The sequence below is a fragment of the Camelus dromedarius genome, chromosome 4 (genome assembly GCF_036321535.1).
Source record: "Camelus dromedarius isolate mCamDro1 chromosome 4, mCamDro1.pat, whole genome shotgun sequence".
NCBI lineage: Eukaryota > Metazoa > Chordata > Mammalia > Artiodactyla > Camelidae > Camelus > Camelus dromedarius.
The window spans coordinates 72,874,358-72,892,800 of NC_087439.1; the positions used below are offsets into that span (position 1 = coordinate 72,874,358).

At 37.5% G+C, this 18,443-nt stretch overlaps 1 protein-coding gene across 2 annotated transcripts in view; it reads left to right on the top strand.

Moving 5' to 3' along the window:
- The window catches only part of SATB2 (SATB homeobox 2), a 177,283-nt gene that overhangs the window by 93,465 nt on the left and 65,375 nt on the right, over positions 1 to 18,443 (top strand). For both annotated transcript variants that reach the window (XM_031452061.2, XM_064485121.1), the window contains exon 8: positions 10,813 to 11,285. In XM_031452061.2, coding sequence (XP_031307921.1) covers positions 10,813 to 11,285 — 473 coding nt within the window. The remainder of the gene's footprint in view (positions 1 to 10,812; positions 11,286 to 18,443) is intronic.

Here is an 18,443-nt window from a genome sequence, read left to right on the forward strand (position 1 = left end):
AGTTTTAACCTATATAGAAAATTATAGGAATATTTGAAATGATCAGTGTTATCAAAATTATGATAAGGCATTGTTTGAAACCAAAAGAGACAATAATGTTCAGATGCAGTAAAGGTGGATAATGCTCACGTTTTCTGTGGAAAATAATGGGTCCTATGAGCTTTCATTGTCAAAAAACAAAGGTGTCCAGATTCGAGTTGCTTTATGATAGATATATATGCTTTTGTGGATCTTGATATGATGGAAAAAGGAAGTTGATAATAAGGGAAAATATACCTAAAAAAAAAACAAACAGTCGTATGGTATTATCACAGTGCCTGCTGCTATACTTCGCTTATGGGGCTGGAAGCATTTTCCTTCCAAGCCTTGTTTTATTAGGAGTTAACAAGTTGGCTCTGAATATCTTGCTCTAGGCAGAGGCTTTGCAAGCAAGTTCTCAACCCAGAGACAGATTCTCTTTAACAAATTTAGAGGAAAAAAAAAATCTTTAGGTTTCATAGTCCTAAAAGACTTCGCTTAGCTTTTTTTCCCCCTTTTGCCCTTCAGCCCTTTCAGACTCCTAATATTTTCTTTAATTATACTTAGTGAACTCTTCTGGTTATAGTTTTGTTTTTAATTTCCAATGGTGTGGGATTTATATCTGGTATATATGGAATATTGGCTTTAGCTCTTAAAATCATGTCTGTCTATATTTGTGTTAACAGAAAAATGATTTTTATATAACAAACTGACTTTGGACCTACAGTTATTGACCAGGAGAGAATAAATCAGAAGTATTTTTAGTGATTGGGCATGCTCAGTATTGGCAGACAGGATGCTGTTCTGGTTTGTCAGGAAAATTAGTGTTATGTTTACATTGTAAAAAGAAGTTAGCTCAGTGAAAGACTTTGGGTGAACAGTAGGGTGTTTAGTGTTAATATGTAGCCCAGTTCAGAGAGAGGAGTCAAAATAAATATCAGGTTGAATCATATGAAATTGCCACTTTGGTGGGTCAAAATTGTGTGTTGCCAATATCATATGGTAGTTCAGTCTTATATGATTTACCGTGATTGCCTGAGAGTTTCAGGTTATTAGTGTTATGTGAGTGTGCACACACCATTTTATTTTTTGTTGGTTACCTGTTTCAAAGAAACACTTCATATTTTAAAGCGTTTATAAAGGGTACTTACAAAAGCTCTCAGTTGTGTGATTCGTGTCTTCCATCAGTTGGGTGGGAATCCACGCTGATGACACTCATTTGGGGACAAAGCTTTTTGGCTGCAAGAAAAATAAAAGAATGGAAGGATTCATAAAAATATAGTGAGTGTGAATTTGTGTTCCAGATGACTGGAATGAACTGCTAATACACAACAAAATAGGGATTAAAAGGAGCTACGTTTTATCATCAAGTAGAAATGCATTGAAAATCATAGGTGGATGTTACAGGCCCATCTGTGTATATCAAACAGTTAAATTGTCTGAAGCAAAACTATAGGTGGAGTTCTTTCAAGCTAGTATTATTCAGTACAGTCTCTGTAGGGCTGGCCTCATTGCTGGTACGTGATAGGTGATTAATAAATATTTAGCATACAAATTAAAACAATAAAAACAGCCAAAGTGAATAATCTGTTTCAGAGATTAACTCGTTCAATTGTTGAGGAATCAGTCATTTCTTCACTTTTAAGAACTGACCAGCTTCTGCAGTCTGTCACATCAGGAAGGTTGACAGGGCCTTGACTGGAGGAACCAGGTTGAGCTGTCACTGCTCAGATAACTCCTCCACACAGCACATCACCTGTGCACGTCCGTACCACATGTGCACACATGTGCACACAGCACATCACCTGTGCACATCCGTACCACATGTGCACACACACATAAAATAGAAACCAGGACTCACCTGTGGGAAAGCTGATTCGTTCTGGCTCTAAACACTAAAATCATTAACAACCACATTCCCCAAGCTGAGCAGTTTAGCATAAGCAGTGGAACAAAGGTTTTAAGGCCCTAAAGACAGGTTTGAATTCTGTTACTTCCTTTAATAGGTTTGTGACATTGATTTTTTGGGTTTTTTTCCTGAGCTTCAGCTTCTTCAATAAAGTGAGCATGCTAATATCTATGCCACACAATCGTTGTGTGAGAATTGAATGGCAGTGATATATACACGGTTTGGCCCAGTGCCTCAGCTACTACATAAATGGTAGAAGGCTTGTTGTTACCTGCAACGCTAACACATTTTAAGAGATGTATTAGCAAGAAAAGTATGAAAATTTCTATGCTTAAAATAAAAACACTTTTCTCTAAAGTAAATATAGTAGAAGTTCTTGTGAAACATTTAAGTCCTGAGAACTTAGCTTTGAGTTACACAGAAGAGAAAAAAATGCTCATTTTCACTGGCCCTGTGATTTGTTTATTATGCTTATGAGGCTAGAGCCAGTAGCCCTAATCAGTTCGAATTTTCCTAAATATTTGTCTACCTTTGGACTGCTATTCCACCTCGATCAAGTCATCTGACTTCTCTGGTATTAGAAAGGGTCATTATCCTTAAAATTGGGACCCAAGATTTTGGGGTTAGGGTTGGAGGAGCAAGGACCTTGGGGTGGAGCTTTGGAAGTTCAAAGCAATTAAATGCTCAAGAATATCTTCTTCCTATGCTCAAAGGTTTGGGTACCCATTCAAAATGATCTGTTTCATTGGGAACTTTTCTACCAAGAGTGCCAAATGGACAGCCTACGTCTTACCTTTTTAGAATGAATCACTTCCAGAGTATTTTCTGAGGCTGAAGGAGTCACAGAGAAATGCACTATCTTTTTATTTTATTTTATTTTTTATTTGGCTTATATTCTACTATCCAGGGTTTCCGGGATTAGTTCTGGGGAATACTAGAGTGGTATCTTATTAAAGAATCCATTAACACTCATTCATGCTAATCTGTTTACATTTGCATAAGCATCTTAATGGTTTAAGGAAAAAATCCATAGGCCAAAAATTCCAGAAATTTTTAAGCACAATGCCTTTTACCTAGTTCATTGCTTTCCACTCATTATAACTATGGGTAAACCTCAGGGCTTATTTCACAAGGGCAGTTGTGTTAAGGTTTACATTGAAACGCTAAGTTCATAATTCTGGAAAAAATGATCAGTCTTTTAAGCAGTATTGACAGACCAACGTGCAAGAACCACACTACAACTGCTGCCATTGCCACTGTATAAACTACCATTATTCTTGTTGCAATAGGGGTTCCACAAGGAGAGATGTCTTAGGAAAGTCTTAAATTTTTGCCAAAGAGTCAAAAAGCAGAAGCAGGTATTCTGAGAAAGGGAATTGTTTTTAAAATCCTAGCAACACAACTCTTTAAAATGCGATTAGGTAAGTAACTTGGAAGGTTGCTTTAAAACCAGTTGACAGGTGATTGTCCTCATTTTACAGATAATCTCAAGATCTCCCAGGTAGTTAGTTGGCACTCAGGCTTTAAAAGTCCCACTTTGCTCTTCTTTCCACCTATCCTTTACCATCTTGCTTTGATTGGCAGACATCTCTACCAATCAGATGCTTCACCTCTTGCTCATAAATTCTCTTTAGAAAGTATACTTTGGGGCACTTAGTCACTGGAGTATATTAGTTGGAATATTGAAATTTTACTGGGTTTAATTTACGCAGCATATATAGCAAATAGATGTAATAAAAATAATGAAATCTAACAGAGAAGCACTAAGCTAAAGAAGAAAAACATGTGTGTTTCTTTTAGTTAGAACGTTTTTGATGCCTACTCACTCCCTGGGAAATAAAAACAGCCATTAAACATTTGCTTTTTAAAAATACTGTGGGATAAACAACAAGGATTTACTATATAGCTCAGGGAACTATATCAATATCTTATAAAAACTATAATGAAAAAGAATCAGAAAAAAAAGAATGTAGATATATACATATATATGTGTAACTGAATCAATTTGCTGTACACCTGAAACTAACACAATATTGTAAATCAACTATTTTAATTAAAAAAATACTATAGGAGGACACTTTTCTTCTTTCTTTTGGTTAATGTAAATGTAACATGTATACATTTAAAGCATATTTTATTCCTTAAGTTTTCTTTCTATATTTTAAATTCATAATAATTTTTGAAACTTAAAGCTATATTTGTGTAGCATTCCTATAAATTTAAAGATGACATTCCTATGTCATTTTATTTCTCATCTGTTCTCTGTCTCCTGATTTGAGGGTCAAAATATTGAGAAGCTGAATACAACATATGCCTGCGTATACCATGAAGCATGTGATTTTAAATTAACAATGAATTCTTTTAAACTGTAGGGATTTATTTTAAGAAGTAATATGTTGCAATATGGCATAGTTACTTGAACCAAAGGAAGGGTTGCAATTCTTTAGATGACCTTTGGAAAATAACAGACACTGGTCAGAATGTCCCAATCAGGAAATTTTGAAATGGCAAGCTTAATCTGTTAATCATAATTACACAGTCATTTTCTGAAATTTCCAGTAGCACTTTAACAAAGATCTTTCACGTAACTACTGATCATTTTATTTACTCTTGCAATTCTAAGATAATAATATTTTCCCTATGGCAAGACTGAGACCCAGAGAATTTACAGCTTGCTCAAGGAGGCCCTGCAGCTAGTTGGAGTTAGAATATGGATTTAAATACAGTTTTCTAATACCAAGTCCAATCGATGCTTCTTCAATATAACATAATCAACAACAGAAACTAAAGATATATCATAGAGAAAAAAATTTATAAATGCTTAGATATATTTATAACATAGTGAACATTCAGTAAGATTGATTCCTTAATGTCATTAGGGATTAGAAAAAAAAAGGAGTAAGACAGTTATAAATGTCTGGTATAATCTCAAAAGACAAGAATATAAAAGTGAAGACAATATAGAACAGTGATTCTCCAACTTTAACATGCATAAAAAATCACCTGGCAGCCGTAAGTATCTGGTATAGTCTCAAAAGACAATAAGTAAAAGCAAAAAGGATACAGGCATTGATTCTCAAACTTGTGTACATGAGAATCTTTGAAACTTCAGTATACATTAGAACTTGAAGAGATCCCAAATTTGTATTTCTAACAGCCTTCTAGGCAATACGGATATTGATGGTTCAAGGGACCATACTTTGAGTATCTCTGACACAGCACAGACCTGTGTACATCCATCCCTCCATGTCAGCACACACACACACACACACACACACACACACGAGGTGCATATACTAGTAATGTTAAACGTTGCATAGTGCCAAGTACTGTTTTAAGTGTTAACATAGATTAACTCATTTAATCCGCACAATAATCCTTCAGAGTAGGCATAATTATTAACCCACATTAAATATACGAGGAAAGTTAAGGAACCTTAAAGGTCACACATCTACCAAGTGGTGGAGCTGGGATTTAAACTCTGGCAGTCTGGCTTAGAAGTCTCTGCTTTTTAACTATTACACCATACATCTTTCCCAACAGCTGAAAAGATACTTACCCAAAATTGCAATAAAGAAATTACAATAAAAAATTAAGTGCCAGATAGGAACATAAGACAAGATTTTTATGTATATATACACACATATATATTTTATACATATATATTACATACATATAATATTTTGAGTATTGAAAATGTTCTTGCAACCACCTTAAATAATATATGTCTATATCAGGGATTTGTGATTATTAAAATAAATACTTACTGGATGTACTATACAGTTGCATGAAATAAAATTAGATTTTTGAACCAAATATCTTTTCACTGTAATGCAGATAAATCCCTGGAGAGGAGTGTAACTCTCTTGTCTGTGAACACCCTGCCAGCAGTTTGGGGCATTGAATAGCTGAAGTCACAGGGTGCTGTTGGTTAGAACATCAACTCTGGGAACTTGGGAAGGCTTCAGGAGCCCCTAGGATTTAATACAGGGCTCCAAAGTCCTCTTCTACTTTGGAGTTACTTAGAACCCCAGAAGCTCAGTGGTGGGGGGAGTAGTTAGAGAATGGTTTTCCATTCTTTGCAATTTTCACTCAATCTCAGAAAGCTCAGAAGAATTGGCAAGATCCTTCTGAATCTGTGAGTTTCTCAGAAACCTGAGCAGACTCCAGATGTGAACTGTTCACCCACAAGGCCCCAGGACTGGGACCCTTCTCCAGAGGCTGAAATAGCAAAGAAAGCTGCTCAGCTACTAGACGTAGAAATGCTTCAGTCTCGTTTGCCTCAGCCACCTTCTGTTAGGGGCCTTGTACTTGAAGCTGGGGACAGCATTCTTTCCCAGGCACTTCCCACTCCCCAGATTACCGGTAGGACTTTGGCAGCAGTAGAATCAAATCCATTGTGAGTTAAATTGCAGCTTTGATATAAAGCCCTGGAAGCTGTTTTGTTGTTGTTGTTGTTGTTGTTGTTGAGGTTAATTTTTGCTTTTATTTGCCAGTGTAACTTAACTACAGTGGCTAACAAATTTTTTTTACCTAAAAAAGTACATTTTACATCATCACAATCCAACAAACACACACATATATGTATATAACCGAAACCAAAGTTTTGCCAAAAATGTCTACCCTGAGTTTTCCTATTTTTAAGACTTTTTTTTTGAGCAGTTTCAGATTTACAAAATAAAAATGACAGGAAGGTACAGAATTTTCCCATTACCCCCTCTCCACACATATGCATAGTCATTATTTTTATTTACCAGAGTGGTACTTTTTTTTTTTTAGCTGAGGATGAACATACACAAGCAGATGTATTTTTAATGTCTCTTTACTAAGTAAGCACTTTGGCTTTATTGAGCATATTTTCTGTTGTGAATGTGAACCTTGCTTTCATCAGAGGCCTACTGCCTTTTATCCTTCAGGTTTCTTAGGATTTCTGATCTGTGGCTGAGTATTGCAGAGATAAGATGGGCCCTCAGAGCCAGGGTGTTAACCTTTGGTTTTGGTTTAGTTTAGGATAGACTTAACGTGATATTTTCTATTAGAATGAAGAAGCAAAACACAAAATCACACACTACTGTTAGCTCTGCATTTCAGTCCCTGTGATTGTTTTCAAGTAATTTAAAAAGAAAGAGAAAAAGGGAGGAAGGGGGAGGGGAGGAAGAAGGAAGGCAAGCCGGAAAGAAAAGGAAAAAGAAAGAATGAACGCCCAAGCTCAGTTTTCATATTGAGTCTGGTACATTGTGGTGCCCCTCTGAGTTTTGTTTTTGTTTGTTTGTTTGTTTGTTTGTTTTGAGCATGTGTATTTCACCTGCTGTGACAAAAGAGGCTAAAATATTATTCTGATATTTTTTGTATATGAATGGCAGCAGAAAAAAATTGAAGAAGTTTTTCACATTTGGCAAAATCTGTGCAAACCATTCCTGAAACCATGCATTGCCTTGGTCAGTAGAGATTCATTCTGTTGATAAGCATTTGATTTTTAGGCACTCTTGAAGTTGGGATGATGATTTTTTTTTTCTATATTACTGGAAGTAAAAAACTTGGCTTCTATTGATGGAGCTGTCCAGGACTGCAAAACATTGACAAAGATTCTTTGCTTGACCAAACTTTAGGCAGGCTCCTGAACCTTCTCCTAAGCCCATCTGTGCACGTCTTTGTAAAGTCCAGTTTTACAAGGGCCCTGCTAAGTCAGTTTAACCAGAACCCCTCAGCCTTGATATCTGATCACCCTCGCTATCTCATTCTCATCAATTCCTCATCCTCCACCGTCCCCCAGGTGATGTCTGATCACCCTGGCCTGTATTCAGCAAAGAATCCTGCTGGGTCGGTTTCGCTAGAATCCCCCTTACTGCTGAAGTTTCCTCTTAGTAATTTTCCACCCCCTGACCTCCACCCTGCTCCTTGACTATAAATTCCCGCTTGCCCATGCTGTCTTTGGAGTTGGGTCCATTTTCTCTCCCTCACTGTGAAATCCTTGTATCTATTGCAATGGTCCTGAATAAGATCTGCCTTACCATCTTTAACAAAGATCATTGATTTTTTTTTTTTCTTTAACAACATAGGAGGTGTCTTTAGTCTTATAGGCAAAATTTTAACATCGGTAGCCCATGAATGGGCAGGATCTAGTTTTCATAAATGTTTCGTTTGGCTTTAGTTGTGTTTTGAAAATGGAATTAGGTTAAAAATTAGGGGCTATATTGTAAAAATCCAGATTTTTCATTTTTTTGGAAAAAAAATCTAAAGAAATGACAATGTGAGAAAGACAGCTGGCAGAATCATGGGAGTGGCTGCTTTCTTTGGACTGGGCAGGCCTTCTCTGCCTTCCCCTGGTATCTCTGTGGCTGGCCTCTCTGGCTGTTGTTCTCTGCCTGGGTGTGTAGACATTTGTGTTTGCAATTCCCTCATCACGGCTGACTGATGAGTGAGCACTGTGGTGTTACTATACGTCTCTAAGGATGCTTCCTCACTCACTGTTCTGTATGGAATTATAAGGATATGGAAACTCATAAGAAAAGGGAGAATTATTATGTATAATCTTAAAGGAATATAGATTGACTTTATTCCAGTTCTTATTGCAACAATTTCATGTAGGTTTCATGGAGCTCTGACATTTGTTTGCTTGTGTTTTTTTTTTAATTAATGATGTGATTTAGATATATCTTAAGAAAGTAACTCACTCAAATGTAATTAAATCACTGAAAAATGAAAATAATGACCTTTGGGAAAATTAACTTTTGGTCAAAGAATGCAAGCTTTCAGAGGATGTTTCTCTGTTTTTTGAGTAGAAGAAGAAATGAATAAAACATCTGCTTCTTAAGTACCTGAAAACATAATTTGATATTTGAATGTGCCTTTATTTTGGCTGGAAAAAAGCAAACAAACAAACAAACAAAAGTGAGTCAAATGTATACCTGAGTGCAAATATTTCTTCCTATAAAGTACACCTTTACTCTGGAAGGAGTCTGTGGTCTCTACCTCTTTTTTCAGTAAGGAAATTATCATAGTAACATCTGTTCTGTGGAAACTGTGTTAGATTGCCTTGTTCGAAGACTCTTAACCATTTACTTGGTTTGGTTTTAAGATTGTGTACTGTGAAGTTTAATTATTACAATGACTGAAAAATGTTTGCCTTTAGAGGATAAGGTAAAAATAATTTGTTCACCTTGACCCTTATGAAGGAAAGGTGAATATAAACTGTATGAATTACACTGAAAGGATTAAGTTAGAAACTGAGCTCTTAAAAAGTTTGAGGTAAACTTTTGACTTAGTTAAGGGTTCATAGGAAAGTTAAGCAATCATTTAGTTTTTTTAAAAATCAATAAAAAAATACTGTCTATGTCTGAATATATGGTGATTCCAAGATATGGATGTTGATCTATTTTTACAATGAGAAGTTTTAAATATATAAAACCTTCAGACATACAGATAAAACAATTAGATATCTATTTACATTGTTAATATATTCATTTCCTTCACATGTGTATTAATCACATATTACATAAACTATTTAGAAATATCACTTCCCCATCTTTACAGTTCATTGACTGATTTTATTAAAATTCTTCATGTGTGATTTGGTACTAAGGACTTTGTCATCACTAAATCCCCTGTTTTGAATTATCTTACCCAGTTTTTCAGAACACATCATTTCTGCCTAAATTTTTTTGAGACTCAGTACTTTTTTGATCAAATATGATTCTGTTACTGTAAACCATATGCCAATTTACAAGCATTATTAGTGTATGGTGGGGGAGGGGAGCAGTTATTTTACAAAATTGTCTTATAGGTGGATACTTTTTTGTTCCCCATCATGTAATCACCCAGAGAAGTGTTCTTTAAAGTTATATTAATAGGCTTTTGCATAATCATATTCAACATTTGCAACTGTTAGAAAAAAATGACTAAATCTGTCTGAAGTTTTTGCTTTAAAAAATGATTTTTATATCTACAAGCATTTAAAGCTAGTAAGAGTCGAGGTTGTTTCAGCCTAATGTGTTTTCCCCAGACAAACTTGTTTTACATAATAAAGTAATACAGGAATTAGGTAAGGATTTGACTGTGACGTGACTCATTCCTGAGAAATAATCTTGAAGAAAGAAAAAAATCTGCTTCATATTTGAACATAAATGATACTTTTTCCCCCTCCCTTTCAATTATTTCTTAAATTTTTACTAAAGTGCAACAAAGCATAATAAGGTAGACACTGGAGAAGGGGAGAATCTTATTTAATGGCAAATCAAGGTGAGGTTGTTCATTTTGTGAGACTTTTTTCTTACCCTAATCCGTGTCACAATCATTAAAATATCCATTTCTTAAAGAAATATTTCTATAAAAAAGATAGCGAATGAGAAGATAAAAGAATATACTCTGTGGTAGTCGTTTTCCATAAATGTTTCCATAGTCGAGTAATAGTATTTATGTGGAATTTTTATTAGGAGGTAGCTGGTACTTTGGCAGGAGATATTGTCCTTGTCATTTCCTGATAACCATGAACTACACCATTAACCACAAACTGTAGAAGATGAAAACAGCTGGTGTTTTTATCACAGAGGGTGATGAGGGAGATGATTGAGCTTGGGAATATGAGAAGATTTGGAATTTGTAATGGTTAGTGGTTTCTGTCTTGGCTATTCAATAAAATGCCTAATCTTAGAAATTTAAGAAGATTGAAGTGGTAAATATTTTTACATTTGTATTACCTATGGAAAAATCTATTATTGTAACATTTTACAGAGTAAAGTAACTCACGCTTGCTCTGGGACTTCCAGCTTTGTATGAAAAAAGTCTATGTCGTTAAAATACCAAAAATATAATTTGGTGCTACATATATCGGCAATAAATTATACAGGTGATAATAATGATGAATTCTTGTTTTCATCTCTTAACAGTGGAAAGAGTGGAACGAGAAAACCTTTCAGACTATTGTGTTCTGGGCCAGCGTCCAATGCATTTACCAAATATGAACCAGCTGGCATCCCTGGGGAAATCCAACGAACAATCTCCTCATAGCCAAATCCACCACAGTACTCCAATCCGAAACCAAGTGCCCGCGTTACAGCCCATCATGAGCCCTGGTCTTCTTTCTCCCCAACTCAGTCCGCAGCTTGTCAGGCAACAAATAGCCATGGCCCATCTGATAAACCAACAGATTGCCGTTAGCCGGCTCCTGGCCCACCAGCATCCTCAAGCCATCAACCAGCAGTTCCTGAACCATCCACCCATTCCCAGAGCAGTCAAGCCGGAGCCCACCAACTCCTCTGTGGAAGTGTCTCCAGATATCTACCAGCAAGTCAGAGATGAGCTGAAGAGGGCTAGTGTGTCCCAAGCTGTCTTTGCAAGAGTGGCTTTCAACCGCACACAGGTACAGTTAACGTTGAACATCCTAACTAGTGGTTAAGAATAATACTAGGGACAGATTTGTGACAGATCTTAGTTCTTTTTTATCTCTTTAAACACATTTTATGGATCTCAGAACACATTTTATTAGATTAATTAATAATCCTTAGTTCATGAAATACTGTCACCATTGATCATGCTTGGCTGTAATTAATCAGTTTCAGTACTGTAATGAACGTCTGTGAACCCACCACCCAACACAGGACCCAAAATGTTACCAATAACTTGGGTCTGTTTATATGTTCTTCCTCTCAGCATCTTCTCCATCTGCTTTCCCCCAGATGTAACCCTGATCTTGAATTTTGTGGTTATCATTCTTGTTTTCCTTTTTAAGTAGCACTAAAACTATTCATGCCCAATTTATCATTTACCTTGTTTTTTAACTTTATGAAAAGAGTAGCACTATACATCATTTCTGTAATTTTTAATAAACCCTTCAAAATATACAAGTTAGATTTAAGATATTGATAGTGGTAATACATAGTTTACTCATTGTTACACTCAAGAGAATTATATGTCAGTATAATATTAAATGATAAAAAGGTAAACAGTTTATTTATGTATGTCTTAATCTATTGAAGGCTGCTTATAAATAAGAAGTTCTTTGCTACCAGTGCTTAAACATCAGTGTGCATCAGAATTACCTGGAAGGCTGTTAAAACACAGATTGCTGGGCCTAGTCCCAGAGCTTCTGATTCACTAGGTCTAGGATGGGACACAGAAACTTGCATGTCTGACCAGATCCCAGGTGATTTGGTGCTGCTGGTCTAGGGCCAGACTCTGAGAACCACTAATCTAGCTCTTACACAGTCATCCCTTGGTATCCACGAGAGATTGGTTCCAGGACCCCGCTAATACCAAAATCCACAGGTGCAAATACCAAAATCCACGTGCAGGTGTCCAAATCCCTTACACAAAATGGCACAGTACAGTGAATCCTCTCTATCTGTGGATGCAGAATCCACAGATACAGAGGGCCGACTGTATGAGTGATAAACAAGTAAAAGTACCTAAACTTAAGGAGCTAACAATGTAGTAGTGAGAAAAAATGTGTACCCAGATAACTAAGTAAAATGTGAAGTAAGGTGAATAACGTAGGATGAAGTAAGCAATGATTGTAGTGGGCATTCATGAGGATTTGGGGGTCAGGAATACCTACAGAAGAATGAGTATGGTAAGTCTTCAGAGGACAGTGGGTTTAAGTTTAGCCATCCTACTAAATGTAAGGCAAGAAGCCAAGCTCTGTGCAGATGCAAAGATGAGAAGGATCATGGGTGAGTCCATATGTAAACCACTGACTTGAATATGAGGTTACTGGGCAGTTATACTTTGAAGGATAAATAAAACTAAACAGTCAGAGATGGAGAAGAAGGGAATTTTAGGTTGAAAAAATCATAAGAAAAGTTGAGTCAGAAAAATACAGAAATAGTTGGTAGTTGAGAGCAAAGCTAGTGATAAAACTTGAAGGTGGAGTGGGAACAGATCAGAATAGGTCTTAGGGCCATGCCAAGAACTTAAGAACTCTATTTAATAGGCACTGGAATCCACTGAAGTTTTTTTGCAGGGATATGCTATGATCCAATAATCAGAATTGGATCTTAGGAAGATTTTCCTCCCCTTGATGATAGCAAGAGGGTAGGAATAACATTTAGGAGGCTGCCTTAAGTGTCCAGCTGAAATGTGTAGAGGTTTTGAACAAGACTGGTGGCAATGGAGTGGAGATTACAGTCAAAAAGCCTCATGAGAGTACAGTCGACAGAAAGTGCAACCACCTCGAGTAAAGATAACTCGATGGTTGGAGGAAGCTTAAAGTGATTATTTTGGATCGGGCTATTTTGACTTTGAAGAACTAGCAGACTTCTTAAGTGAAGATGTGCAGCAGTCATTGAAAGTAAGAGTTAATGCTAAGAAGAGTTGTCACGGTTGGGGAAGAGATTAGGCATTTATTCACAGAGCCTGGGATTTAAAGAGACAGGGGAATGAGGGGCGAAACCACCACGACTGCTCTCACCGGGAAAAGAGACAGAGGAGTCCCAGGAGAGATGGGGGCAGGTGGAGGTAGAAGAAGAGGGCGATGCTGGCCAGAGGATAGAGGACAGGGTGGAGAGTTTCCGGAGGAGACTTGTCCATGTGTGGGAGGCTAAGACGTCTGGGAAGGGGAAGCATAGAACCATGTTATGAAATTTGGCGATTGTTGGGAGAGACCTTTGGCAAACTTCAGGGTATAATTTCATTAGAGTGGTGAAGGCAGGAGCCCGAATTTAGGAGTTAAGGAGTGATTAACTGATGAGAATACAGGAACAGTGGCTGCAAATTACTCTTTCTAAAACTTGGTGTTGAAAGGAGGGTCAGAAGTGGGTTGACAGTTTGAAAGTGATAGGGAGTCAGTTTGAGACAGAAGAATTTGTGAGGCAGTTTGGGGCCTCAGCTAAAGTCAAATAGCATGAACTAGTGATGGAACCAACCACTGTGGTTTGGTAACTGTCTTCGGCCACACTGGAGCTGCCGGAGTAGGAGCAGGGAAGAAACACAGCGGGGTTGTCTGAGGTTTGGTGCTGACAGATCAGGTATGGCAGGAGACCAAGAGGGATGGAATCTCTTGCTCCCTTGACTCTTAACTAATTTATGCATTCTATTATTGACAGGGTCTATTTACATCATTTGGAAATGAGTTTGGAGGTTCGCAGAGGTCTGCACATGTTCCAAACATCACTCCACCACTTTTTCTTGTGACTCAGAGTCCTCAGGCAGCCTTTTTGTGTCCACAGTTATCTGGACTAGGGTTATGAAAAGCTCCGGTCCTTTGGAGCAAGTCTGTTACATACTATCGTAAAACAAAGTGGAAGGATGCATCTTTTAGTCTGTTTTGCAGTTGTGTGTGTGTGTGTGTGTGTGTGTGTATGTGTTCTTTCATCTCTCATTCATGTGCATGAACAGGCATTTCAAGGCTGGCCAACATTTTATTGCTGGTTATTTATACAGCTCCTTTGGATAAGGATAAAATTGAAAGTATGGTTGTATTACTTCAGATTTTAGACTCAAGTAAAGCATACATTTTATCCAAGTAGCATGAAGCATGAGATAAGACTCACAATGAGGCTGGACAAGAGGCAGGCCGTGTTGGTGTGAGGAAATGCTCTGCCAGGGCCTTAGACTCCTGGAGGTCTGTCTTCTTCTGCACAATCCTTTTTGTCTATTTTTTTGGATTAATGATTTTTCTTTGGCATTGCCATCTTTCAAGTGCCAAGTTATAAAAGGTCTAATTGAAACATGGAACACATTTTACTATTTTCCTCTTGCCATTAAATTTGTAAGATGGCTACACCCAGAAAGAAACATTCACTTTCAATCAACATGAACTTGAGTTCATGGGCCAGCCTTGAGGATATCAAATGGAAACTGCGTAGGAATGTATGAGTATTTCCTTTTAAATTTCTGCTTTTAATTTGGGAAAGCTTTTCATCCCTCTGGGATCATAACCTGTTGTGTATAAAGCCCAACCTAATCAAGGTAGATGGTATTGACGGAATGACATAGTTTGAACTTAAGCTGGAGGTCAACAGTCAGATTGTTTCTGCTGTGTATACTGTAGTCACTGATGGTAAGGTTGGACAGCTGGGTTTCACCAGCAGCATTAAGTGGAAAATATGGAGTACTCTGCCCCATGAAACCAACCATGTCTATTCCAAATGTTAGGCTTTTTTTGAGTGGAATCAGATATGTATGGGTGATACAATAATTTGCCAGCCATAGCAAACAAATAAAAATTAACCTTACAGATAATATGTAAATGAGTTGTTAATCTTTAGATAGAAAAGAATCTCAACATTTGTCTTTCCTTAAAGCAAACAGAATCAGAACCATTTATTTAGATGGACACCTAAGTCTTGTTCCCAGTTGCTTTACGGATACATAGCATATCCTCAGTCCACTGAATATTTTCCAGAAATAGTTCATGATCTGTGTTATTCACTTACTGTCAAATTCAATACTAAGCAGTTTGATTTGTCACGCTGTAGTATGTATTCCTGGATTTGTGCTTGATGATTGGACAAGGAACAAACCTAACAGTTAGTTACTGTGTGTGTCTGTGTGTGCTGCAGAACCAAAATCGCATGTACAACAGTCATAAACAAATCTAGAACTGTAAAAAAAAAAAGCCTCATTTTTCATGTTTAAGACTTCCAGATGAAAAACTCAAATTCATAATAAATAGCATTTGAAAATAACAGTTCTTCAAAAAGAAAATTACTTTCTATGTCTTATCCATTGCCACTGTAAGTATATAGGAGTTCAGGATTTGCAGGTACAAACTACTATACATAAAATAGAGAAACAACAAGATCCTACTGTACAGCACAGGGAATTATACTTAATATCTTGTAATACCTATTTTACGAAAAAAATATAAAAAATAATATATATCTATATGTATAATTGAATCACTATGCTGTACACCAGAAACTAACACAACATCGTAAATCAACTATACTTCGATTAAAAAAAAAAGTTACACTTGGGGAAAAAAAGTGTATAAGTTGGTGATGTAAAATAACATAATTGAGGGAATAGAGCTGTATTTCCAAGAACTTACTTTTTAATGAATTTTTATTTTGATTAATATGTCTTTTAAAGACATAAAATACATTTGTTTGATACAGTGATCACCCACCCACACTTCACGACAAAGTCATAACTTCCACCGGAGTCAGAGATAGACAGCCTTTGGCCTATCTGATTTATTAATTTTTCCTTTTACATTTTTCTGTTGGTTTGCCAATACAAACACATACTGTCCAAGCTAAGAACAGAAGTGAAGTCATTTGTTGGACAAGGGAAACAGCGCATCTGAGATCATGCCATGTCAGAATACTGAATCTTCAGCAGGGGCCTGAGGCCGATGTAGTTCCAGATGCAGGGAGGGCTGCAGAGCGTCACATCCTGCCGGCGCCCTCAGCAGGGGAGGAGCCTATTATTGTCATTATGACCTTATATAAAATATTCTCTGAGCACCATCACTTTCTTCCTTGCTATTCTTTGGAAAGAAATGGTTAGCCCTACTTTTCATGTCTCTGAAGACTTTTATGACAAAGGGGACCCTATCAGAATAAAAAGATAAAAGTGGTATTTTCTGACCTGGTCATTAGTATTCAGGCAATCCTATGACACATTTCTAAGCATTGCCATTACCTAGGGTCACAAAGAGTTTTGGAATGGTCAATACACCAGAGGGGGCTGAGGCAGTTAGGAAGTATGCTCCGTTTTCCAAGCCCCGCTCCTCCCCCAGGACCCTCCCCTCCCCTCCCCACCCACTGCCTCATGACTTCTAAAAGCCGGCGGGTCTGCTGGTTGGCTCTCCGTTCGCCTCAGGCTACTGGGTTTTGCTTGGCTCGCACTGGCAGAGAGCTGGAAATGCTCAGTTGATGTCCGATAGGTGCAGGCGGGTGGAAGCCCAGCCTCCTGCCTTCTGTAGCAGGGCCAGCGCTGAAGTGTGACTTCCACTCCAGAGCTCCCTGCAGGATCATGCTGAGGCTGGGACTTTGCTTGGATTTCTTCCCTCCTCTGGCCTGCTTCTCCCACTCCCTCATGGTTCCCTCAGAAGCACTTCCTGGATAAATCACTTGCACGGGAATCTTTATCTCAGGATGTGCTTTTTATGACAGATCACAGACCAAGGTCATTGCTAGTCTAATTGGCATTTGATTATGTCACAGGACAGTAGCTTGGATAAAACGTGTCTTCAGTTTTTGCCTACTACCTTCACAAATCTAAAGCAAGATGTTATTATGGGAATAGTGTAGAAGTTTTTATTGTACTACTTTGTTTTGAAAATATTATCAGTATTGTTCATAAATCATGAGCAAGATATTATTAGGGAAACAGTATAGAATTTTTTACTGTAGTACTTTCTCTTGAAAATATTGTCACTACTGTTACTTTAAACTGAGTCCCCTGAGTTCAACGGGCTGAGACTGGTATTAGCCAGATTTAGTTATGGACATTGAATATGGGGTCAGAGGGTTTAAAGGGATGAGGGAGAGAGACAGAGAGACAGAGAGATGGAAACAGACATCGGATATGAGGCCCTATGAGATCTTTCAGACTTGATTCAAGTGAAAGCCATCCTTACTGAGTCCCAAAGGTGAATTATGTGATTTATGTGAGTTTCAGGGTAGCTCTGCTTCTAGGCTCTGCCCCATCTCCAGTGCTCTGTCAGTGCTGCACGTGGGTCTGTTAGACTGATAATTTCTGGAAGTAATAGGACCAGTGCTCTGTCAGGATTATTTTTTTTTTGCATAGTTATTTTCCCTTGCTTCTATCGTGAATTTATTTTCGTGTTAGCACACTTTCACTTATCAGTCCTATAGACATGAAATAAGTTGCTTGGCTGTTTACTGTGTTTACATCTTTGCATTTTGACAGCTTGGTTATAAATCCTGACCCTAAGCATTCTTTTACCCCTTGTCACTTTATGGACTTAAAAAATTAATCGGAGGCTTATGACAGTATGAAAAGGTTTATGACAGTATTTTACAAGACTTAATATTACCAAGGGAGGGTTGTGGGATGTCCACTGACCTATAATAAGAATGGTTTCATGAAATATGTACAGTGAATCTTCCTTAATAGATAAACTATTCTCTAATTTATTTAAAAATCCAATGACCTACATATTCATATGTTCAGAAATCCCCCACTTACTAACATTGTTTCTCCTTTGAGACCTTCCATCTGAGCAAATCTGTTAAATGAAGTAGAGGAAGCTTTGATCCAAACTAGGCTAAATCCCTGCCGCATGTGAACGGGAGCATTAGAATGCCAGGAAAGGGAATTCAGGTGTGATTCTTGCCCCGTCTCTGCACCGCTAGCCCCCTTACCTTGAAGGTGGGGTTCAGGAAGCATCCTTACACAAGGAATTGGCAATAAGAAGTGTGTATCATTTGAAAACGAGACCTTTGCCACATTCATTATTTACATAGTATAGTTGTTTTTCTTTTCCCTCTGGCAGGTTATGCCATAACTCAGGAAGTTCAGCCTCATTTTGTCTCTCAGGTAGCTCTCCTGAGCCAATTCTTCAAATCGTGTTTTCAGCAGAAGCCGTATGTATTTTTCAAAATGTGCT